Source organism: Anabrus simplex, chromosome 4 (genome assembly GCF_040414725.1).
Source record: "Anabrus simplex isolate iqAnaSimp1 chromosome 4, ASM4041472v1, whole genome shotgun sequence".
Lineage (NCBI taxonomy): Eukaryota > Metazoa > Arthropoda > Insecta > Orthoptera > Tettigoniidae > Anabrus > Anabrus simplex.
This window is the reverse complement of record NC_090268.1, coordinates 74,142,513-74,158,306: the sequence shown is the minus strand read 5'-3', so window position 1 is coordinate 74,158,306 and position 15,794 is coordinate 74,142,513. Positions and strand designations below refer to the sequence as shown.

Sequence of the window (15,794 nt, the reverse complement as noted above, 5' to 3'; positions counted from 1 at the left end):
GGGTCGGCGATTTTAACTTTCGTTAGTTTTTTTAATGGCTGGAGGACTGGGTGTGTGTGACGTTTCCAGCATTAGATTTCACTTAGATAGGGTCCAAATCTCAAATACGTGAAGGTTGCCTATACGGCGTCAAATCGGGAAACCAGCACTAGGCCTCTCCGGAGGACACACGCCATTATTATTATTATTATTATTATTATTATTATTATTATTATTATTATTATTATTATTATTATTATTATTATTATTATTATTATTATTATTATTATTATTATTATTATTACTTAGCGTATGACAATGACAATTGGAAATGAGCATTTCTCTTAACATAGGGCCTAATTAACATAAAACAGATCATGGCGGACAATGGCCCAATAGTCCTTGCATTTGACTATTGATTCTTTAAGCAGTCATCTACGAGTATTTCAGGAGTAACATCAAAAAAGTCTTGCCTGCTGCCGGGATATAATGTCTGATCGGCCACTCAATGGGCAATGTGACGTGCTTCAAACTCCACGTAACCGTAGAGACAGTACAGCGTCCATTATTCGTTCATGAGACAGAACAGAGAGACAGTGGGCATCTTTCAGATGAATCAATAATATCTCTAATTGAAAATGTATCTTGTTTGTTTGATCAGGATGTTTTAATCTTATTTTCAGAGTTCCTATCGCTCCAAGTGCCACATGGCCTAGCTCTGCTCGAGCATCTGGATGTGCTGTGTGTAGCCGACCGAGAAAATATGAGGGTCACATGTCCTGGAGCAGGACTTCGGGGCCAGCAAGGAGAACAGGGACCAGCACTCACCATCCAAGAACCAGATCTAGGACGAGTTTTTGGGGTGGCTGCGAGAGGTAGGTAGAAGTATAATCTACTAGCTGGCATACCCGTGCTTCGCTACAGAATTCTACATTGTATACAGAATTCTAGATGAAGTCGTGTACACGTCGTGAATATGATTTTATTAAATTGCATTTATAACACAGGTATTAAAAATTGAAGATTAACCGCGTTCCCCTAAAAATACCATTTCACTCTGCGTGAATAAAATTATTTATAGTCTAGACCGTAGGGCCTTATTCCCTGACTTTACATACCGATTTTCATTAAAACCTCTTCTGCCATTTTTTTCGTGATTTGCGTACATACATACATACTGAACCCTTGGAGGTCCAAAGGTCATGGGTTCAAGATAGACAGACAGACAGACAGACAGACAGACAGACAGACAGACAGACAGACAGACAGACAGACAGACAGACATGATGATGATGCTTAACATCTAAGGTCTTCGGCCCCCTAAAGAAACAACAAACAAGAAATGACGGAAAATTATAAAGTGCATTTCCTTGTCACTGTGGACACGGCCGGTGCAGAAATATCATTCCGAACAATGTACAGACAAAACACTGTATTTTATATACTGTATATAGACTGGCGTTCTACATTAGCGTAAGAACTTCCTTACCGTAGTTTCCAAGTAGGAAGCTGTTTCGTTCACCCTATGGTGTTAACACCTTTGACGGGCCTTGGGCTACCAAGCGACCGCTGCTCAGCCCGTAAGTCTTCAGATTAAGTGCTGACGTGCGGTCAGCTGAAAGAATCATCTCAGCCGTTATTCTTGGCTTTACAGACGGTACTGTTTCACTCACAGTCAATTTAATTCATTTAATGTGGCTATTACTAGCCTGATGCAGCCCTTACAAGGCAGCGTCTACCATGTTTGTGAAAGGGTATGTTATCGCGGTGGAGAATAGTGTGGTATGCGATATGCGAGTTAGTAGGAATGTTGGGGACAGCACCAACAATCCAGCACCGACATTCCAGTCTCCGAGCCAACGGAAGAAACCATGAAAGATTAAGAGTCCATTATCCGACCAGGAATCGAAGCCGGGGCCACAATGACCAGTCAGCTATGAAGCCGGACGCTCACCGTCAATGACATGCAAGTAGCAAAGAAAGTTGTCGGCTCGCTCCATTCGCAAGCACACTCAATCACTGGCTTTCTTGTTGTTGTTTTTTTTTTACAAATTGCTTTACGTCGCACCGACACAGATAGATCTTATGGCGACGATGGGACATGAAAGGGCTAGGAGTGGGAAAGAAGCGGTCATGGCCTCAATTAAGGTACAGCCCCAACATTTTCCTGGTGTGAAAATGAGAAACCACGGAAAACCATCTTCAGAGCTGCCGACATATTTAAAATGGCGCTGCAGTGACGGACTACGTAAGATATTAAAATATGCTGCTCTGACGCACATGTTCATATATAATTTGCTGTCTAATAGCATTTTAGAGCAACTGTTGAGAACTAACAATACTTTGGCCTAACACAAGGTATATTTATACCAGTATTACCGACACACATTGATTACCCGCACGCACGGCCATCGTTGACCATTTGAACACTTTTTTGTTACGGGGGCTAAGGTTTGAGTCCCGCGTAGGTCTAAAATGTTCAACTCTGAATGTTAAATTTACATTGTTATCCATATTTTTCTTTAGTTATCTTCTCCCGAGTATACAATAATCTTGAACTACTACAGTAGATTCAGCCTACTGAGAATTTAACTCAATATTCTAATTAAATGTACATTAACAGGGCCTCTCTGTTTCAGGAAGCTTCGTGTACGCTGTCAATGGCCCCACATCTCCCCAGATACCAGTGAGGGGCTTTACGCTCCTTCCCAAGTCCGAGGCTATCGTGGACCACTGGGAGCCCGCAATGGTGAGTAAACATAACGGTCGGAGTACTGGAACCATACTGCAGCGAATGTTTCCGATTATATTTTAAAACATTCACTGTATGAGGTTTAATTAGATTATTAACGCATGCTGTTAATGATCTTTGTACATTTTCACTGATCTGTAAATAATTTCTTGATTTTGACTTACAGTTACGTTTTTCTGCTGTCCGACTAGTTGGCTGAATGGTCAGAGTACTAGCCTTCGGCTCAGAGGGCCCCGGGTTCGGTCGGGATTTTAATCGTGTTTGATTAATTCTTATGGCTCGGGGACAGGGTGTTTGTGTTCGTTCCAACACTTTCCTCTTCATATTCAGACAACACACTACACTACCAACCATCACAGAAACACGCAATAGTGATTACATCCCTCCATGTAGAGTAGGCGTCAGGAAGGGCATCCTGCCGTAAAATACGGCCAAATATACATGTTCCATACAGTTCGCACCCGCGATCCCACAGGTGTGGGGAAAAGCGGCAGGAAAAATAAGTTACGTTTTCCTGCTCTTTGACAAGATAACTAGATATAGAGGTTCTTTCGGAGAAAATTACAAACACTTTTTTCTGCTGGTTACTAGTAGGACCCCGAGTACGGACGACGTAAAATAATGTCCTATTTCTATTTTTTAAGAAGTAAGTTGAAAATTTGGTGTTTGTAGCTCAGGTAATTATGAACGACTGAGAGCTTCGCTGACGTACATTACAATATTTTTCCAGTGTGAAAACTCTCTGTTCTTGACGTAGAAGGTTTTCATACACCTTAGGCATGCATAGGCCTACTACCTGAAGATGCAGTGGAGTAATGTACTTAGAATTGCTTCTACCGAGCTTGGTAGCTGCAGTCGCTTAAAGTGCAGACAGTATCCAGTATTCGGGAGATGGTGGGTTCGAGCCCCACTGTTGGCAGCCTGAAGATAGTTTTCCGTGGTTTCTCATTTTCACACCAGGCAAATGCTGGGGCTGTAGCTTAATTAAGGACAAGGCCGCTTCCTTCCCATTACTAGACCTTTCGTGTCCCATCGTCGCTATAAGACCTATCTGTGTCATGCGACGTAAAAGCAACTCGTAAATTTTTTTAAAAAATTGCCTCTTACATTTAATGCATGCATTTTACCGGAGTACGACGGGTGGTAGAAGCCGAGGGGCAAATGAAGCTACTGTACTACCGACGTCAAAAATTTCGCACTCTTCTTCACGCTGTTCCTTCGGACAAACTATTCGCTAATTTTTTAGAAAAGTCATATTTTACGAAGTTCGAACATTCATTTAAAATTTTTGTCTCTATTGCGGATGGATTTCTCAAAGTTGACGTAATGTTTCCTTTCTCATTAATTTGAAGTCATCCACTAATCACTAATCACTAACTAACTAACAACGTCGTCGGCAATCAATCTAAGAAATTAATTGATGGAAATGAGATCTTCAATCCATTTTACATTTACAGTTTCATGTGTATAGGCTAATTTTCCGTGTTGATATCACATTCCGGCTTTCGTAAATAAACGCTGTGTTTTTTTCGTGATCTTATCGTTAGGCCTATATCACGCATGCACATGTTGAAATTTTTGGAAAGATACCACCTTGTTTTCGGAGAATATTTAGAGAAAAAATGGCAGGTTTGTTGAACAAGTACAAGTATCCTGAAAGACTCCAATGAGGCAATGATTTTATCAAACATCAGTGTCGAAGGCACGGTTGCAAGTTTTATGGATTAGAATACATCTCCTTGACAGGAATGAAGTAGATCAAATTTTATAAAACAACAATCTTTGTCCACAACACAACACAACACAACACAACACAACACAACACAACACAACACAACACAACACAACACAACACAACACAACACAACACAACACAACACAACACAACACAACACAACACAACACAACACAACACAACACAACACAACACAACATAACATAACACAACACAACACCAAAGTGCTTAGTGGCAGCTTGCCCGATTATGTCTCAAAAGTCACGAGTCTCAAAACTAACGGGCTAAAATTAGTAGAAAACTAGCTGATGTACCCGTGCTTCGCTACGGAATTCTACATTGTGTACAGAATTCTAGGTTAGGTAGTGTACACGTTGTGAGCAAGATTGTCTTAAATTGTATAGCTCTTAACGTTACCCTAGAAACGCGACGGGAGGTCACCAAACATCTTTTCTCATATGAAGACTGAGGGAATTTTCACTGTAATTGTAGACCCAATTTCATACCGTCAGTCACAATCAGGTTGGGATGTTTTCATTATAATGCCTTTTTACATCCTCAGAAAGACTGTCTTAGTGGTTTTCCCAACTGAAATGAACATACAATGACGTCAATAGGAATGGCGCGATTAAAAGCAATGCTTTCATATTACGAAACACTCGTTCAAATTAAACACCACACATATTCTCACTTTTAACGAACAGGACTACGCTGCCTATCTAACAGTCCAAAGTTCCAGACCTGGAATGACCAAACCGCAGACAGCCGTGATCCGTGAACACTCTTCGGCTTTCTTCGGCGGGGAGAGGGTCGAATAGTGGAGACTCCCAGGACAAAAACTATGCCCAGATACTATTCTGTTTCCTAGGAGTACCCGATGAGTCGGAAAATATCAGTTCACTACACTGGCGGCGGAAAAATCTATCTGACTTGAAGGCAAATTTTTCCTCCAAGACAGAAGAGAAACCCCCTCTTCACTGCTAGTTTGAAATAAATTGAATGTAGAATTTAATAAAAGTGAAGAGAAAGAAACGGCTCTTTTCTGAGTTGAATTTTGAGTTATTTAGTGAATATTATGGTGCTATAATTTGGAAAAGGCCTAAACTGTTATTCTAGACCAGGCCATACTACTACTACTACTACTACTACTACTACCACCACTAAGTGAGGCTCTGCCTTAAGTATGCACGCTGCTCATTCAAAACAGCGCGTTAGAGTAGGGATCGAATAGCTGAAATACTATGATGATCTAGTGTGTTACGTACCAGCTGTATCAGAAAATGTATGTACCAGAGGAATGGCATGCTAAAGAAGACAGTTTTCTAACTCCCCAGCTATTTCCCGCCAATATTCAGTCAGGCTGTTATACTCGGTACGCAGCAGTGATCCCATCTATCGGAATTGAGAAGCAGCATAAGAGTCAAAGAACATCACAATAAACAATGGTCAATGTAATGTTATTGTTGATCAATGTTATGCACTTTCGATATTATAGGCCTTCACATTTCGTTTTATTCCCACTCTGAAATACCACTCTTATCATAGTCGGTACGGTAAAACTGAATAAAAGATAAATGATCGGAAATTGTATTCTCTATAACTTTTTCATATAGTACTTTTCGATAGGACCAATAACATTGGTATTTAAAAATTACATTTTAGGCGCCTTCCCCTAAACTACAATTTCATCCAGGATGAATAAAATTGTTTATAGCCTAGACTGTAGTTTCTTATTACCCTACTCTATATACTGATTTTCATTAAATCCTGCTAACCCATTTTCTCGTGGCTCAGCATTGATATGGACTTAGCAACAAAAATACAAATTCATGAATATCTGTCTTATCATACGGTACGGTAAAAATGTATAAGACATAAATGGTCGGAAATTTAATTCTCTATAACTTTGATTATGTAGTATTTATCGATACGACAATTAATAATATAAATATTTGAGAATTACATTTAGGCCCACCCCTAAACTACGATTTCACTCAGCGTAAATAAAATTACTTATAGCTTAAATTGTAGTGGCTCATTCTCCGACTTTGCATACCAATTTTCAATTAAATAGGACCACTAATAACGTAAGTATTTAAAAATTAAATTTTAGACCTTCCCGTAAACTACCATTTCACTCAGAGTGAATAAAATTATTCATAGGCTACATTGTATTGACGTATTCTTAGACTTTGCATACCAATTTTTATGAAGATAGGATTACTAAAAACATAAATATTTGAAAATTAAATTTTAGGCCTTCCCCTAAACTACCATTTCTATCAGCGTGAATAAAATTATTTATGGCCTAGATTGTAGCGCCTTATTCCCCGACTTTGCATACCGATTTTCATTAAATTCTCTTTGGCCGTTTTCCAGTGATGCGTGTACAGACAGACAGACAGACAGACAGACAGACAGACAGACAGACAGACAGACAGACAGACAGACAGACAGACATTACGGAAAAGTAAAAAGTGCATTTCCTGGTTACTGAGGACATGACCGATGCAGAAATACAATTCTTTTCAAATTCTGAGCAATGTACAGACAAAACTCTTATTTCATATATATATAGATAGCATCAAAACTCACGACTACAAACTAGTAAATTAACATTCCAATGATTCTCAAAATTCACGACTCCGGACAGCAGTTACCTGCGATAACCGCAGGAGGGATGACTAACGCAGCTCTTCAAACACATGTTTGTCCATCCCCTTTCAGAATGGGATATCCCGTCCGACTCGTTGGCTGAATGGCCAGCATACTGGCCTTCGGTTCAGAGGGTCCCGGGTTCGATTCCCGGCCGGGTCGGGGATTTTAACCTTAATTGGTTCATTCCAGTGGCCCAAGGGCTGGGTGTTTGTGCTGTCCCCAACATTCCTGCAACTCACGCACCACACATAACACTATCCTCCACCACAATAACACGCAGTTACCTATACATGGCAGATGCCGCCCACCCTCATCGGAGGGTCTGCCTTACAAGGGCTGCACTCGGCTAGAAATAGCCACACGAAATTATTATTATTATGGGATATCCCATGTATCGTTAACAGGAATTATCGCCCCACCACAGACCAAATTCTGCAAGTGTAACACTGATCTTTACTCAGTTGTTCTGCTTAGTGTCATCGAGCAGTGCACAACATGGAATCCATTACCTCGGAAAAGGATAAACTGAATTTAATGTACAACGGTTATAGGTTTTATAAGCAGAGATAAAACAAGTCGGGCGAAACGGCACGGGTTTGTCATTAAAGACCGTCAACCACGTGTGCCGGTAAGGTGACAATTTCAAGTGACAATAGCCCACCAGTGTGTACCTGATGTCCGTGGGTTTCTCAACCTCCTGTCACGTATACTTCGTGTGAGGCTACACGACAGGTCCACATCTTGATGAGAGAGGTGACAATTGAAAGAGGGCACGCAGTTCCGGCTGGCGGTAACAGTGGACCTTTTCGCACAAATTCCGATTACATTTTCAAATATCAACAGTCGTTATGCGGATAGGGTGGGCATTATCCATCCAAGGAAATACTGGCCAGGTGGCCCAAGGAAAGAAACCTATTCTTACTAATATATATATTTTTTTTTTTTTGCTAGTTGCTTTACGTCGCACCGACACAGATAGGTCTTATGGCGACGATGGGACAGGAAAGGGCTAGAAGTGGGAAGGAAACGGCCGTGGCCTTAATTAAGGTACAGCCCCAGCATTTGCCTGGTGTGAAAATGGGAAATCACGGAAAACCATTTTCAGGGCTGCCGACAGTGGGGTTCAAACCTACTATCTCCCGAATACTGGATACTGGCCGCACTTAAGCGACTGCAGCTATCGAGCTCGGTTCGTGAATTTTGATACTCGTGAATTTTAAGGCTCGTGAGTTTTGAGGCGACACGGCTTGATCAATCTTGCCAGACTCTTCCGTCCGACGTGAGATGGCCTGCGAGTGGTCCCCAGCGACTGCTTCGTTATCTACAGCTGACTACCAGTCCTCAGGAGCCACAGGCACTGTGGAAGTGCTGGGCTCTATGTCCCGCTAAGCGATCGCTTCCACTTTCTTGCGCTGCCAGGAATCTCTGGTACATTACGATGCAGACTTGTTGGGCTTACTCGACTTCCTAGAATTCCTTCTATCCCTGGAATATGGTACTTTCTGATCCATTTAGATCGAAGACATTTAGGCATTTTGCAAATCTAGCACATTTCCAAATTTCAATTCACCTAGTCACGAAGTTATGGAAACCAATCGTAGATAGCAGGATAGAATTCTTAGAGACCAGTTTAACGATACTACTCACGACACTCTAGCACCAAGGATTAGCGAGCTAAACTAAGTTTACTGCGTCACGATCTCTATTTCAACACAAAATGGACAGGCGCTCTCCAACCTCTCACCATGACTCCACCGATATTTGAAACTAATTTCAAAGAATATTTTCATTCTTCAATTTTCTAACTATTTAGATACCATTTATAGCTGCATTTCTATTCCTTCCTGTGTGACACTCGAAATTCTGCACGAAACACGGTACACGGACGAAAGGAAAGATTCTACATCTAATAGGACTGCGGGCGATCCTTTCCTCAACGCGCACACCGCGCTCTGGACTCCTTATTCTGAAAACTATCCAAGTCAAGAAGGCTATGACCTGGGTGAGTGGCTCAGACGGTTGAAGCGCTGGCCTTCTGACCCTAACTTGGTAGCTTCGATCCTAGCTCAGTCCAGTGGTATTTGAAGGTGCTTAAATACATCAATCTCGTGTCGGTATATTTACTAGAACATAAAAGAACTCCTGAGGGACAAAATTCTGGCACCTCGACGTCTCCGAAAACCGTCAAAAGTAGTTACTGGGACGTAAAAACATAACATTATTAAGAAGGCTAAGTAGTTTTAGAGTCAAAAATGGAGCATCGTGATCCGATTGGCCTTGTCCTCACATCCTGACACTTTAAATTTCCCTAGAGCTGGATACCTTGAATGATTAATTACATCAGTCTATTTTCAGTTTCCTTACTTCAGCTTGATATTTTAACGTAAAGAATGTAATTGCAGAAGCACCTCGAATACCATCACCTCAGATGACACGAACAACAGGCAGAAGCAATCAAATACCGGTTCAATTTTCTAGGCGTTGTCAGCTCTTACGGAAATACATTATAGGTTAACATCACTTTTCATCTCATGGGTCTCTCTGATAACTAAACAATATACGTAGTTTACTTCAGTACTCACCACTCAGTTCGTGAGCTCAAGAAATATTCAGATGTGGCTCCACGCGCCTGGCTTTCATATAGTCTACATCAATTGAGGAACGTTTTTGCATAACTCAACAACTACAAAATTTCCAAAAAAGATTTATATATGAGGTCGTGTAGTTTAATAAGAGAGGAATCAATTGCACTCATCAGAATTTAGCTAAACTGAATATCTACCACAGTAAGAGATAGGAGATTTTGCGAAACTCCACATCTACGGGAATTTTTTTTAATCAAAACTCAACACCTTCATTCTCTTCCATATTTTATTTGCATCTAAGAGGTATTTTTTTTAAATTTCGAAAACCGTGTCAGTTTTTGGTAATATTGAGAAACAACTGAGAAAAGTGGAAACTATATCAGGGCGATGTCTTGTTCTTGGGAAGAGCCGGGAAGTGCACGACTTGAAATCAACAAGTAGACAGGTATTGAAACACAAGTTATCCTTCAAAATGACAGAAGTGCGGGTTTTAACGTATGTGAAATCAAAAAATTCAGTTCAGTGCAAAGTTCAAACAAATTGTTTTGCTGATTATATTGTTGTTGAGGTGTTAAAAAGTGGTACAGCCAACTTCAGGAGTATGAACAAGGCATTTCCTATCAAATTATGAAATCACGTCAATGTTAAGAAAAGTTCTATTCTGCAGTATTGCAAGGTTGGTCAGAGCGGAGTGAGGACAATAATGATGCTGAGTATCCAAACGAGCCAATCCATTCATTTTCAACGTGTAGTGCTACATAATATGTGAAATATGACCTCTGAAAATGGTTTTCTAAACTTTTGTTCCTGTAGGCCTTGAGTTTTACAGAAAACCCACCATTCTCAACCCTATTTTTTACTGTTGTTAATAATTATTTTGAAAAGTTATTTACAGTAATAACTTTTGTGTTAATGCTCTATTATAAGCGAATTTTCAGTTTAAAATGTGATGATTATTTTGGAAGATAATCGATAAAATGTGTTTTCTGATAATTTTACTTTCTGTAGTTGTTGAGTTTTTCAAAAACGGTCCTCAATAGAAGGTATCTTAAATTATTATTACAAGTAGCTAAACTTCCAATAATGTTTGTCCAACCCTTGTCCCGTTTCCCGGTCGGGTATGAGGTGAGATGAATTTGTCGTGGCGGTTTTTTATGACCGGATGCCCTTCCTGACGTCAACCTCATCAGAGGAGTTAATGAGAGATGAAATGAATGACGTGATATATGATAGTAGGGAGAGGGTGAAACCCGGTGGCGGCACATAGCCTACTCCTGTCGAATAGCACCAAGGGGTCTGCTCAAGGCTTAACGTCTCCATCCGACGGACGAATCACCATCAACAGCGTCATATGCCCTCACTCCATATGAGCACTGCGGAGAGGTTTGGAATTTAATCCAGACTTTTGGCACGCAATCTAGTGATTAGAAATTGTATACCACCACCTCCCCTACCCTGCCGGCCAACATTCTGATGGTGAACATTTTTTCAACCAACGGGACTCGAACCGGCTAACCTCGGTGTTAGACCGTTTTTAGGCTTCAGCGCCTTAACGATCATGGCCACCAGGCGGGCTAAACTTCCAATAATATGAACATTAAAAACCAATCATTAAAACATGTATGATACTGACCAAACACAGTTTTACCTGCACACTTTATACTCTTGCCTCATACTTCGTTTCTATCTAAGATTAGGTATTTTAAAAAGTCGGAACTAGGTACAGTTCAATTTGTATCTGTTTGTTACATTACGGAGAAAAAATAATTTCTTGACTCATGCCAATCCAGCGATATTAGTTGATGATTTTGTAGTGGCGTAGCGGTAAATAAAAGTAAGCAATTTCTATTGTCTCTCTTTATGTTAGATGTATCGATAGCCTACATAATAAAGGTCGTGCGAAATATAATTTCCAATCATTTTCATGCGTTTTTCCGAGCGCGGAATAATTACATACATATTTCCCACTATCAAATTTTTCACAAATATCTTTTTTTTTTTGCTTGTTGTTTAGAGGGGCCTGACATCGAGGTCATTGGCCCCTAATGGTACGAAATGAGATAACAACAAAAAATGAAAAGCATCCACTGACCAAAATAAAAAAACATTAAAAAATGGCATGAAGAATGAATGGATGGACATTTAACACAACAAAAACAAAGAAAACAGTGGATCAGACTCAAGAAGGATTGTAAATAATAGTATTAGTGACCAAGGGACCACTTATAAAGCACAATGATGCTAATGGCACTTATCGGTAGTAAAGGAGAACCATGATATTTCTCAAGCTGCGGTACTAATCAAAGGTAGCGTAAACTCACGGTGTTCCAAACATTAAGGTAGGGCCTACTACTCACAAGTATTGTACGTCGTAAAGGTAACGCAGCCCTATGGTGTTTCTCACACAATCGCGCCACTCATAGCCAACGCAAACCGATGAGGTTCCTCACCTAGGTGTACTAATCACGGGCGCCGGTATTCCCGTGGTGTTCCTACAGAGTGGGTACTAATCACTGGCAACGCAGACCTACGGTGTCGCTCGTATAGTGGTACAACTCACAGGCTACGCCCAGACGCGTGGTGTCGCTCACACGGGTACAACCCACAGGCAACGCCCAGACCTGCGGTGTTGCACACATGGGCACGGCTCACGGGTACTGGAAACCCACACTGAACCCCACTCGAGTGCTACGAATCACAAAACTATAGAGTACCTAACAGAGTGGTACTACGCGCAAGTAAAAGCGACCGATGGTGTTCCGCGCGTGATGGTACTGTGGTAATTGATGATGATTATGTACTTGAATAATAGAACAGGGATGGTGTATTAATGTGTTTAATTAACACTCCAACTATCGTGGGGACGAAAGTAAAACATGAATAATAATCAGAGAGAATAAAGATAATATTAAAAGCACAGAACATCAATATATAAAAGTCTTCGAAACACAAACAAAGTTCTAAGAGTTTATAACACATACACAGTTTATACACATATATTAATACTAGAGGCCGCCACACACTCCCTCCGCAGTGACAGCGTCCATGCATTTTCGAGGGAAGGTGACCCTTCGACCTGATCTGGTGATCCGTGGTGCGGGTGTATTGGATTGAGTGCTGCCTGTCTTCATCTGAAGGTTGACAGTCTTTGGAATGGAACTCGACGGAATGTCCAGAGTAGTTTCTCCAGATATGTCTTCCTTGTTTTCCGATGATTGGTCTGCCAGAAGGAAGGCAGGTTTCAATCTGTCAATGGTAATAGTTTGTTTCCCTGTTGGCATCTCCACCTCGAAGTGTTTGTCACTGCGAGACAGGACTGGATATGGCCCGTCATATGGTGATTTAAGAGGTGTTCTGACCGCATCGTGTCGAACGAAAACGAACTTGCTCGTCATCAGCCGTGGATGAATGACGATCTTTTTGCGGTCGTGATGTTCTGTTGGGACTGGTCTTATGTTCCTCAACTGTTCCTTCAATTTGAAAACGAAGGTTGGGATGTCAGTTACTAGTTTCTGTTCGTTGAGAAATACTCCTGGTAGCCTAATTGTTGAGCCGTAAGTCATTTCCACTGGCGAGGTGTTGACTTGCGGAATTATGTAGGAACGAAGTCCTAACAAGACCAGGGGAAGCTTCGAAACCCAATCATCAGACATCTGTGCCTTCAAAGCAGATTTTAATTGACGGTGCCAGCGTTCGATTTTCCCATTTGCTGCCGGATGATATGCTGTTGTTTTAATGTGGACGATGCCCAGTGTGCTTGTAAGGCATTTGAAAAGTTGACATTCAATCTGCCTTCCGCGGTCAGTAGTTATGATATGAGGCACGCCAAAACGAGATATCCATGTTGAGACTATGGCAAATGAAACTGCTTCTGCTGTGATGTCAGCTAATGGAACTGCTTCTGGCCATCGGGAGAAACGATCAATAATTGTTAGTAAATAGCGATATCCTTGTGATGGAGGTAAGGGTCCAACTATGTCCACGTTAATGTGACTGAATCTTGCTGCCGTTGGAGGATACTGTCCCACTGCACTGTTGGTGTGTCTCCAGACTTTACTTCGTTGGCAAGGAATACATGCTGATGTCCAGGTCTTTACGTCCTTTCTTAGTGATGGCCAAATGAAGTGCTTTTTTACTAAATTAATGGTTGCTTGAACACCAGGGTGAGCTAAATTGTGTAGCGAATTGAAAATTGCCTGTCGTAGTTGTTGAGGTACATATGGGCGAATCATATCTTCAGTCATGTCGCAAGCGAGTTCTTCACCATTGGGCAACATTATTGTTCGAAGTGCAAGTGACGTATTCTTAATGTGTGGAAGTTCTTCGTCACATTGTTGGCTTTCTGCTATTTCTTCCATGGTAACAGTTGGAGGTATAGTGACTGAAGCAATTCGTGAACAAACATCAGCTGCGATGTTCTCCTTTCCAGTAGTGTAACGTATGTCTGTGGTGAACTGCCCGATGAAACTAATGTGTCGTATCTGACGTGGAGAAGCTTTGTCTGAACGTTGCTTAAACATGAAGGTGAGTGGCTTGTGGTCGGTGTAAATCGGAAAATCACGTCCTTCAAGCATGTACTGAAAGTGCTTCACAGCTGAGTAGGCAGCGAGGAGTTCTCCGTCGTAGGTTGAGTAATTCCTCTCTGCATCTGTCAGTTTCTTGGAGAAGAATGCTAATGGTTGCAGATTATTGTCCTTGATTTGTTGCAAGGATGCACCAATAGCATAATCTGAGGCATCTACCATTAAAATTAGTGGTAAATTTGAAGATGGATGAGCTAGAAGTGTTGAATCGGCCAAGCTACTTTTTAGATCATGAAAGGCTTGTCGAAGATGTTCTGTCCAATTAATTTTCCTGTTGTCATTTTTCTTAGTCCCGTGGAGTAGGTTCAAAAGCTCTGCTTGTTTACTGGCTGAATTTGGCAGTGCTCTTCGGTAAAAGTTAATGAGGCCAAGAAACCGGCGCAGTTCTTTTACTGTTGTGGGTAGCGGATAGTCAACAATGGTTTGCACTCGCTCTGGTAGTGGTCTGATTCCTTCTGCAGATATCACATATCCCAGGAAAGGTACTTCTGTTGAACTGAAAATGCACTTGTTCAGATTGATTCTGATGTTGAACGTACTGAGTCGTTCGAAAAGCATTTGAAGATGCTTCTTGTGCTCTTCTTCATCTTGTGATGCCACTAGGATGTCATCTATATAACAGTACACGAAATCGAGGTCTCTGAGTATACTGTCGATATATCTTTGAAAAGTTTGAGCCGCATTACGGAGTCCAAATGGGGTCCGCAAAAATTCGAACAAACCAAATGGAGTTATCACTGCTGTCTTAGGTACATCGTCCGGATGTACAGGGATGTGATGATAAGCTCTGATCAGATCTATTTTTGAAAATATTCGTTTTCCATGTAGTTGGCTGTTAAAATCTTGAAGGTTAGGAATAGGATACCTGTCAGGCTTGGTGATGTTGTTGAGAGCACGGTAGTCTCCGCAAGGTCTCCAGGATCCGTCTTTCTTGGGAACTAAGTGGAGGGGACTTGCCCAGGCGCTCTTTGATGGCTGGCAGATTTTCATATCGATCATTTGTTGGAACTCTGCTTTAGCTGCTTTGAGTTTATCTGGTGGTAGTCGTCGTGCCTTTGCTGCTACAGGATGTCCTTCTGTGACAATGGTATGATAAACAGAGGTATCTGGGATGTCGAAATGGACGTTTTCATGGAGCAAGTTGGGAAATTTCTTTAGAATGTCAGCATGTTTTTGATCTGGTGGCATTAGATAAACTGTTTCTATGCCCGAGACTTTAATCAATGTGCCAGGTGCCTCTGCTGATGTTAATGGGTCAATGAGTCGCCTGTTCTTTAGATCTACGATAAGGTTGTAATGGTGAATGAAGTCGGCTCCAATAATCGGTGATTGCACATCTGCAATTACGAATTTCCATGTGAAATTGCGCCGTAAACCCAGACTGAGTACTAGTAGTCGCTCTCCGTAAATATTAATACCAGTGCCGTTTGCTGCATAAAGTTTACGATCTGTCTTTTTTGGGCGATCACTATCCGAAGGCGGAATCACAGAATCAGCTCCGG

General features: G+C 41.3%; 1 protein-coding gene across 1 annotated transcript in view; it reads left to right on the top strand.

Annotated features, from left to right (window-relative positions):
• Pal2 (Peptidyl-alpha-hydroxyglycine-alpha-amidating lyase 2) overlaps positions 1–15,794 on the top strand; it is a 138,105-nt gene that overhangs the window by 102,915 nt on the left and 19,396 nt on the right. Inside the window, exons 5-6 of the mRNA XM_067146009.2 lie at positions 663–854; positions 2,619–2,728. Of these exons, the coding sequence (XP_067002110.2) occupies positions 663–854; positions 2,619–2,728 (302 nt within the window). The remainder of the gene's footprint in view (positions 1–662; positions 855–2,618; positions 2,729–15,794) is intronic.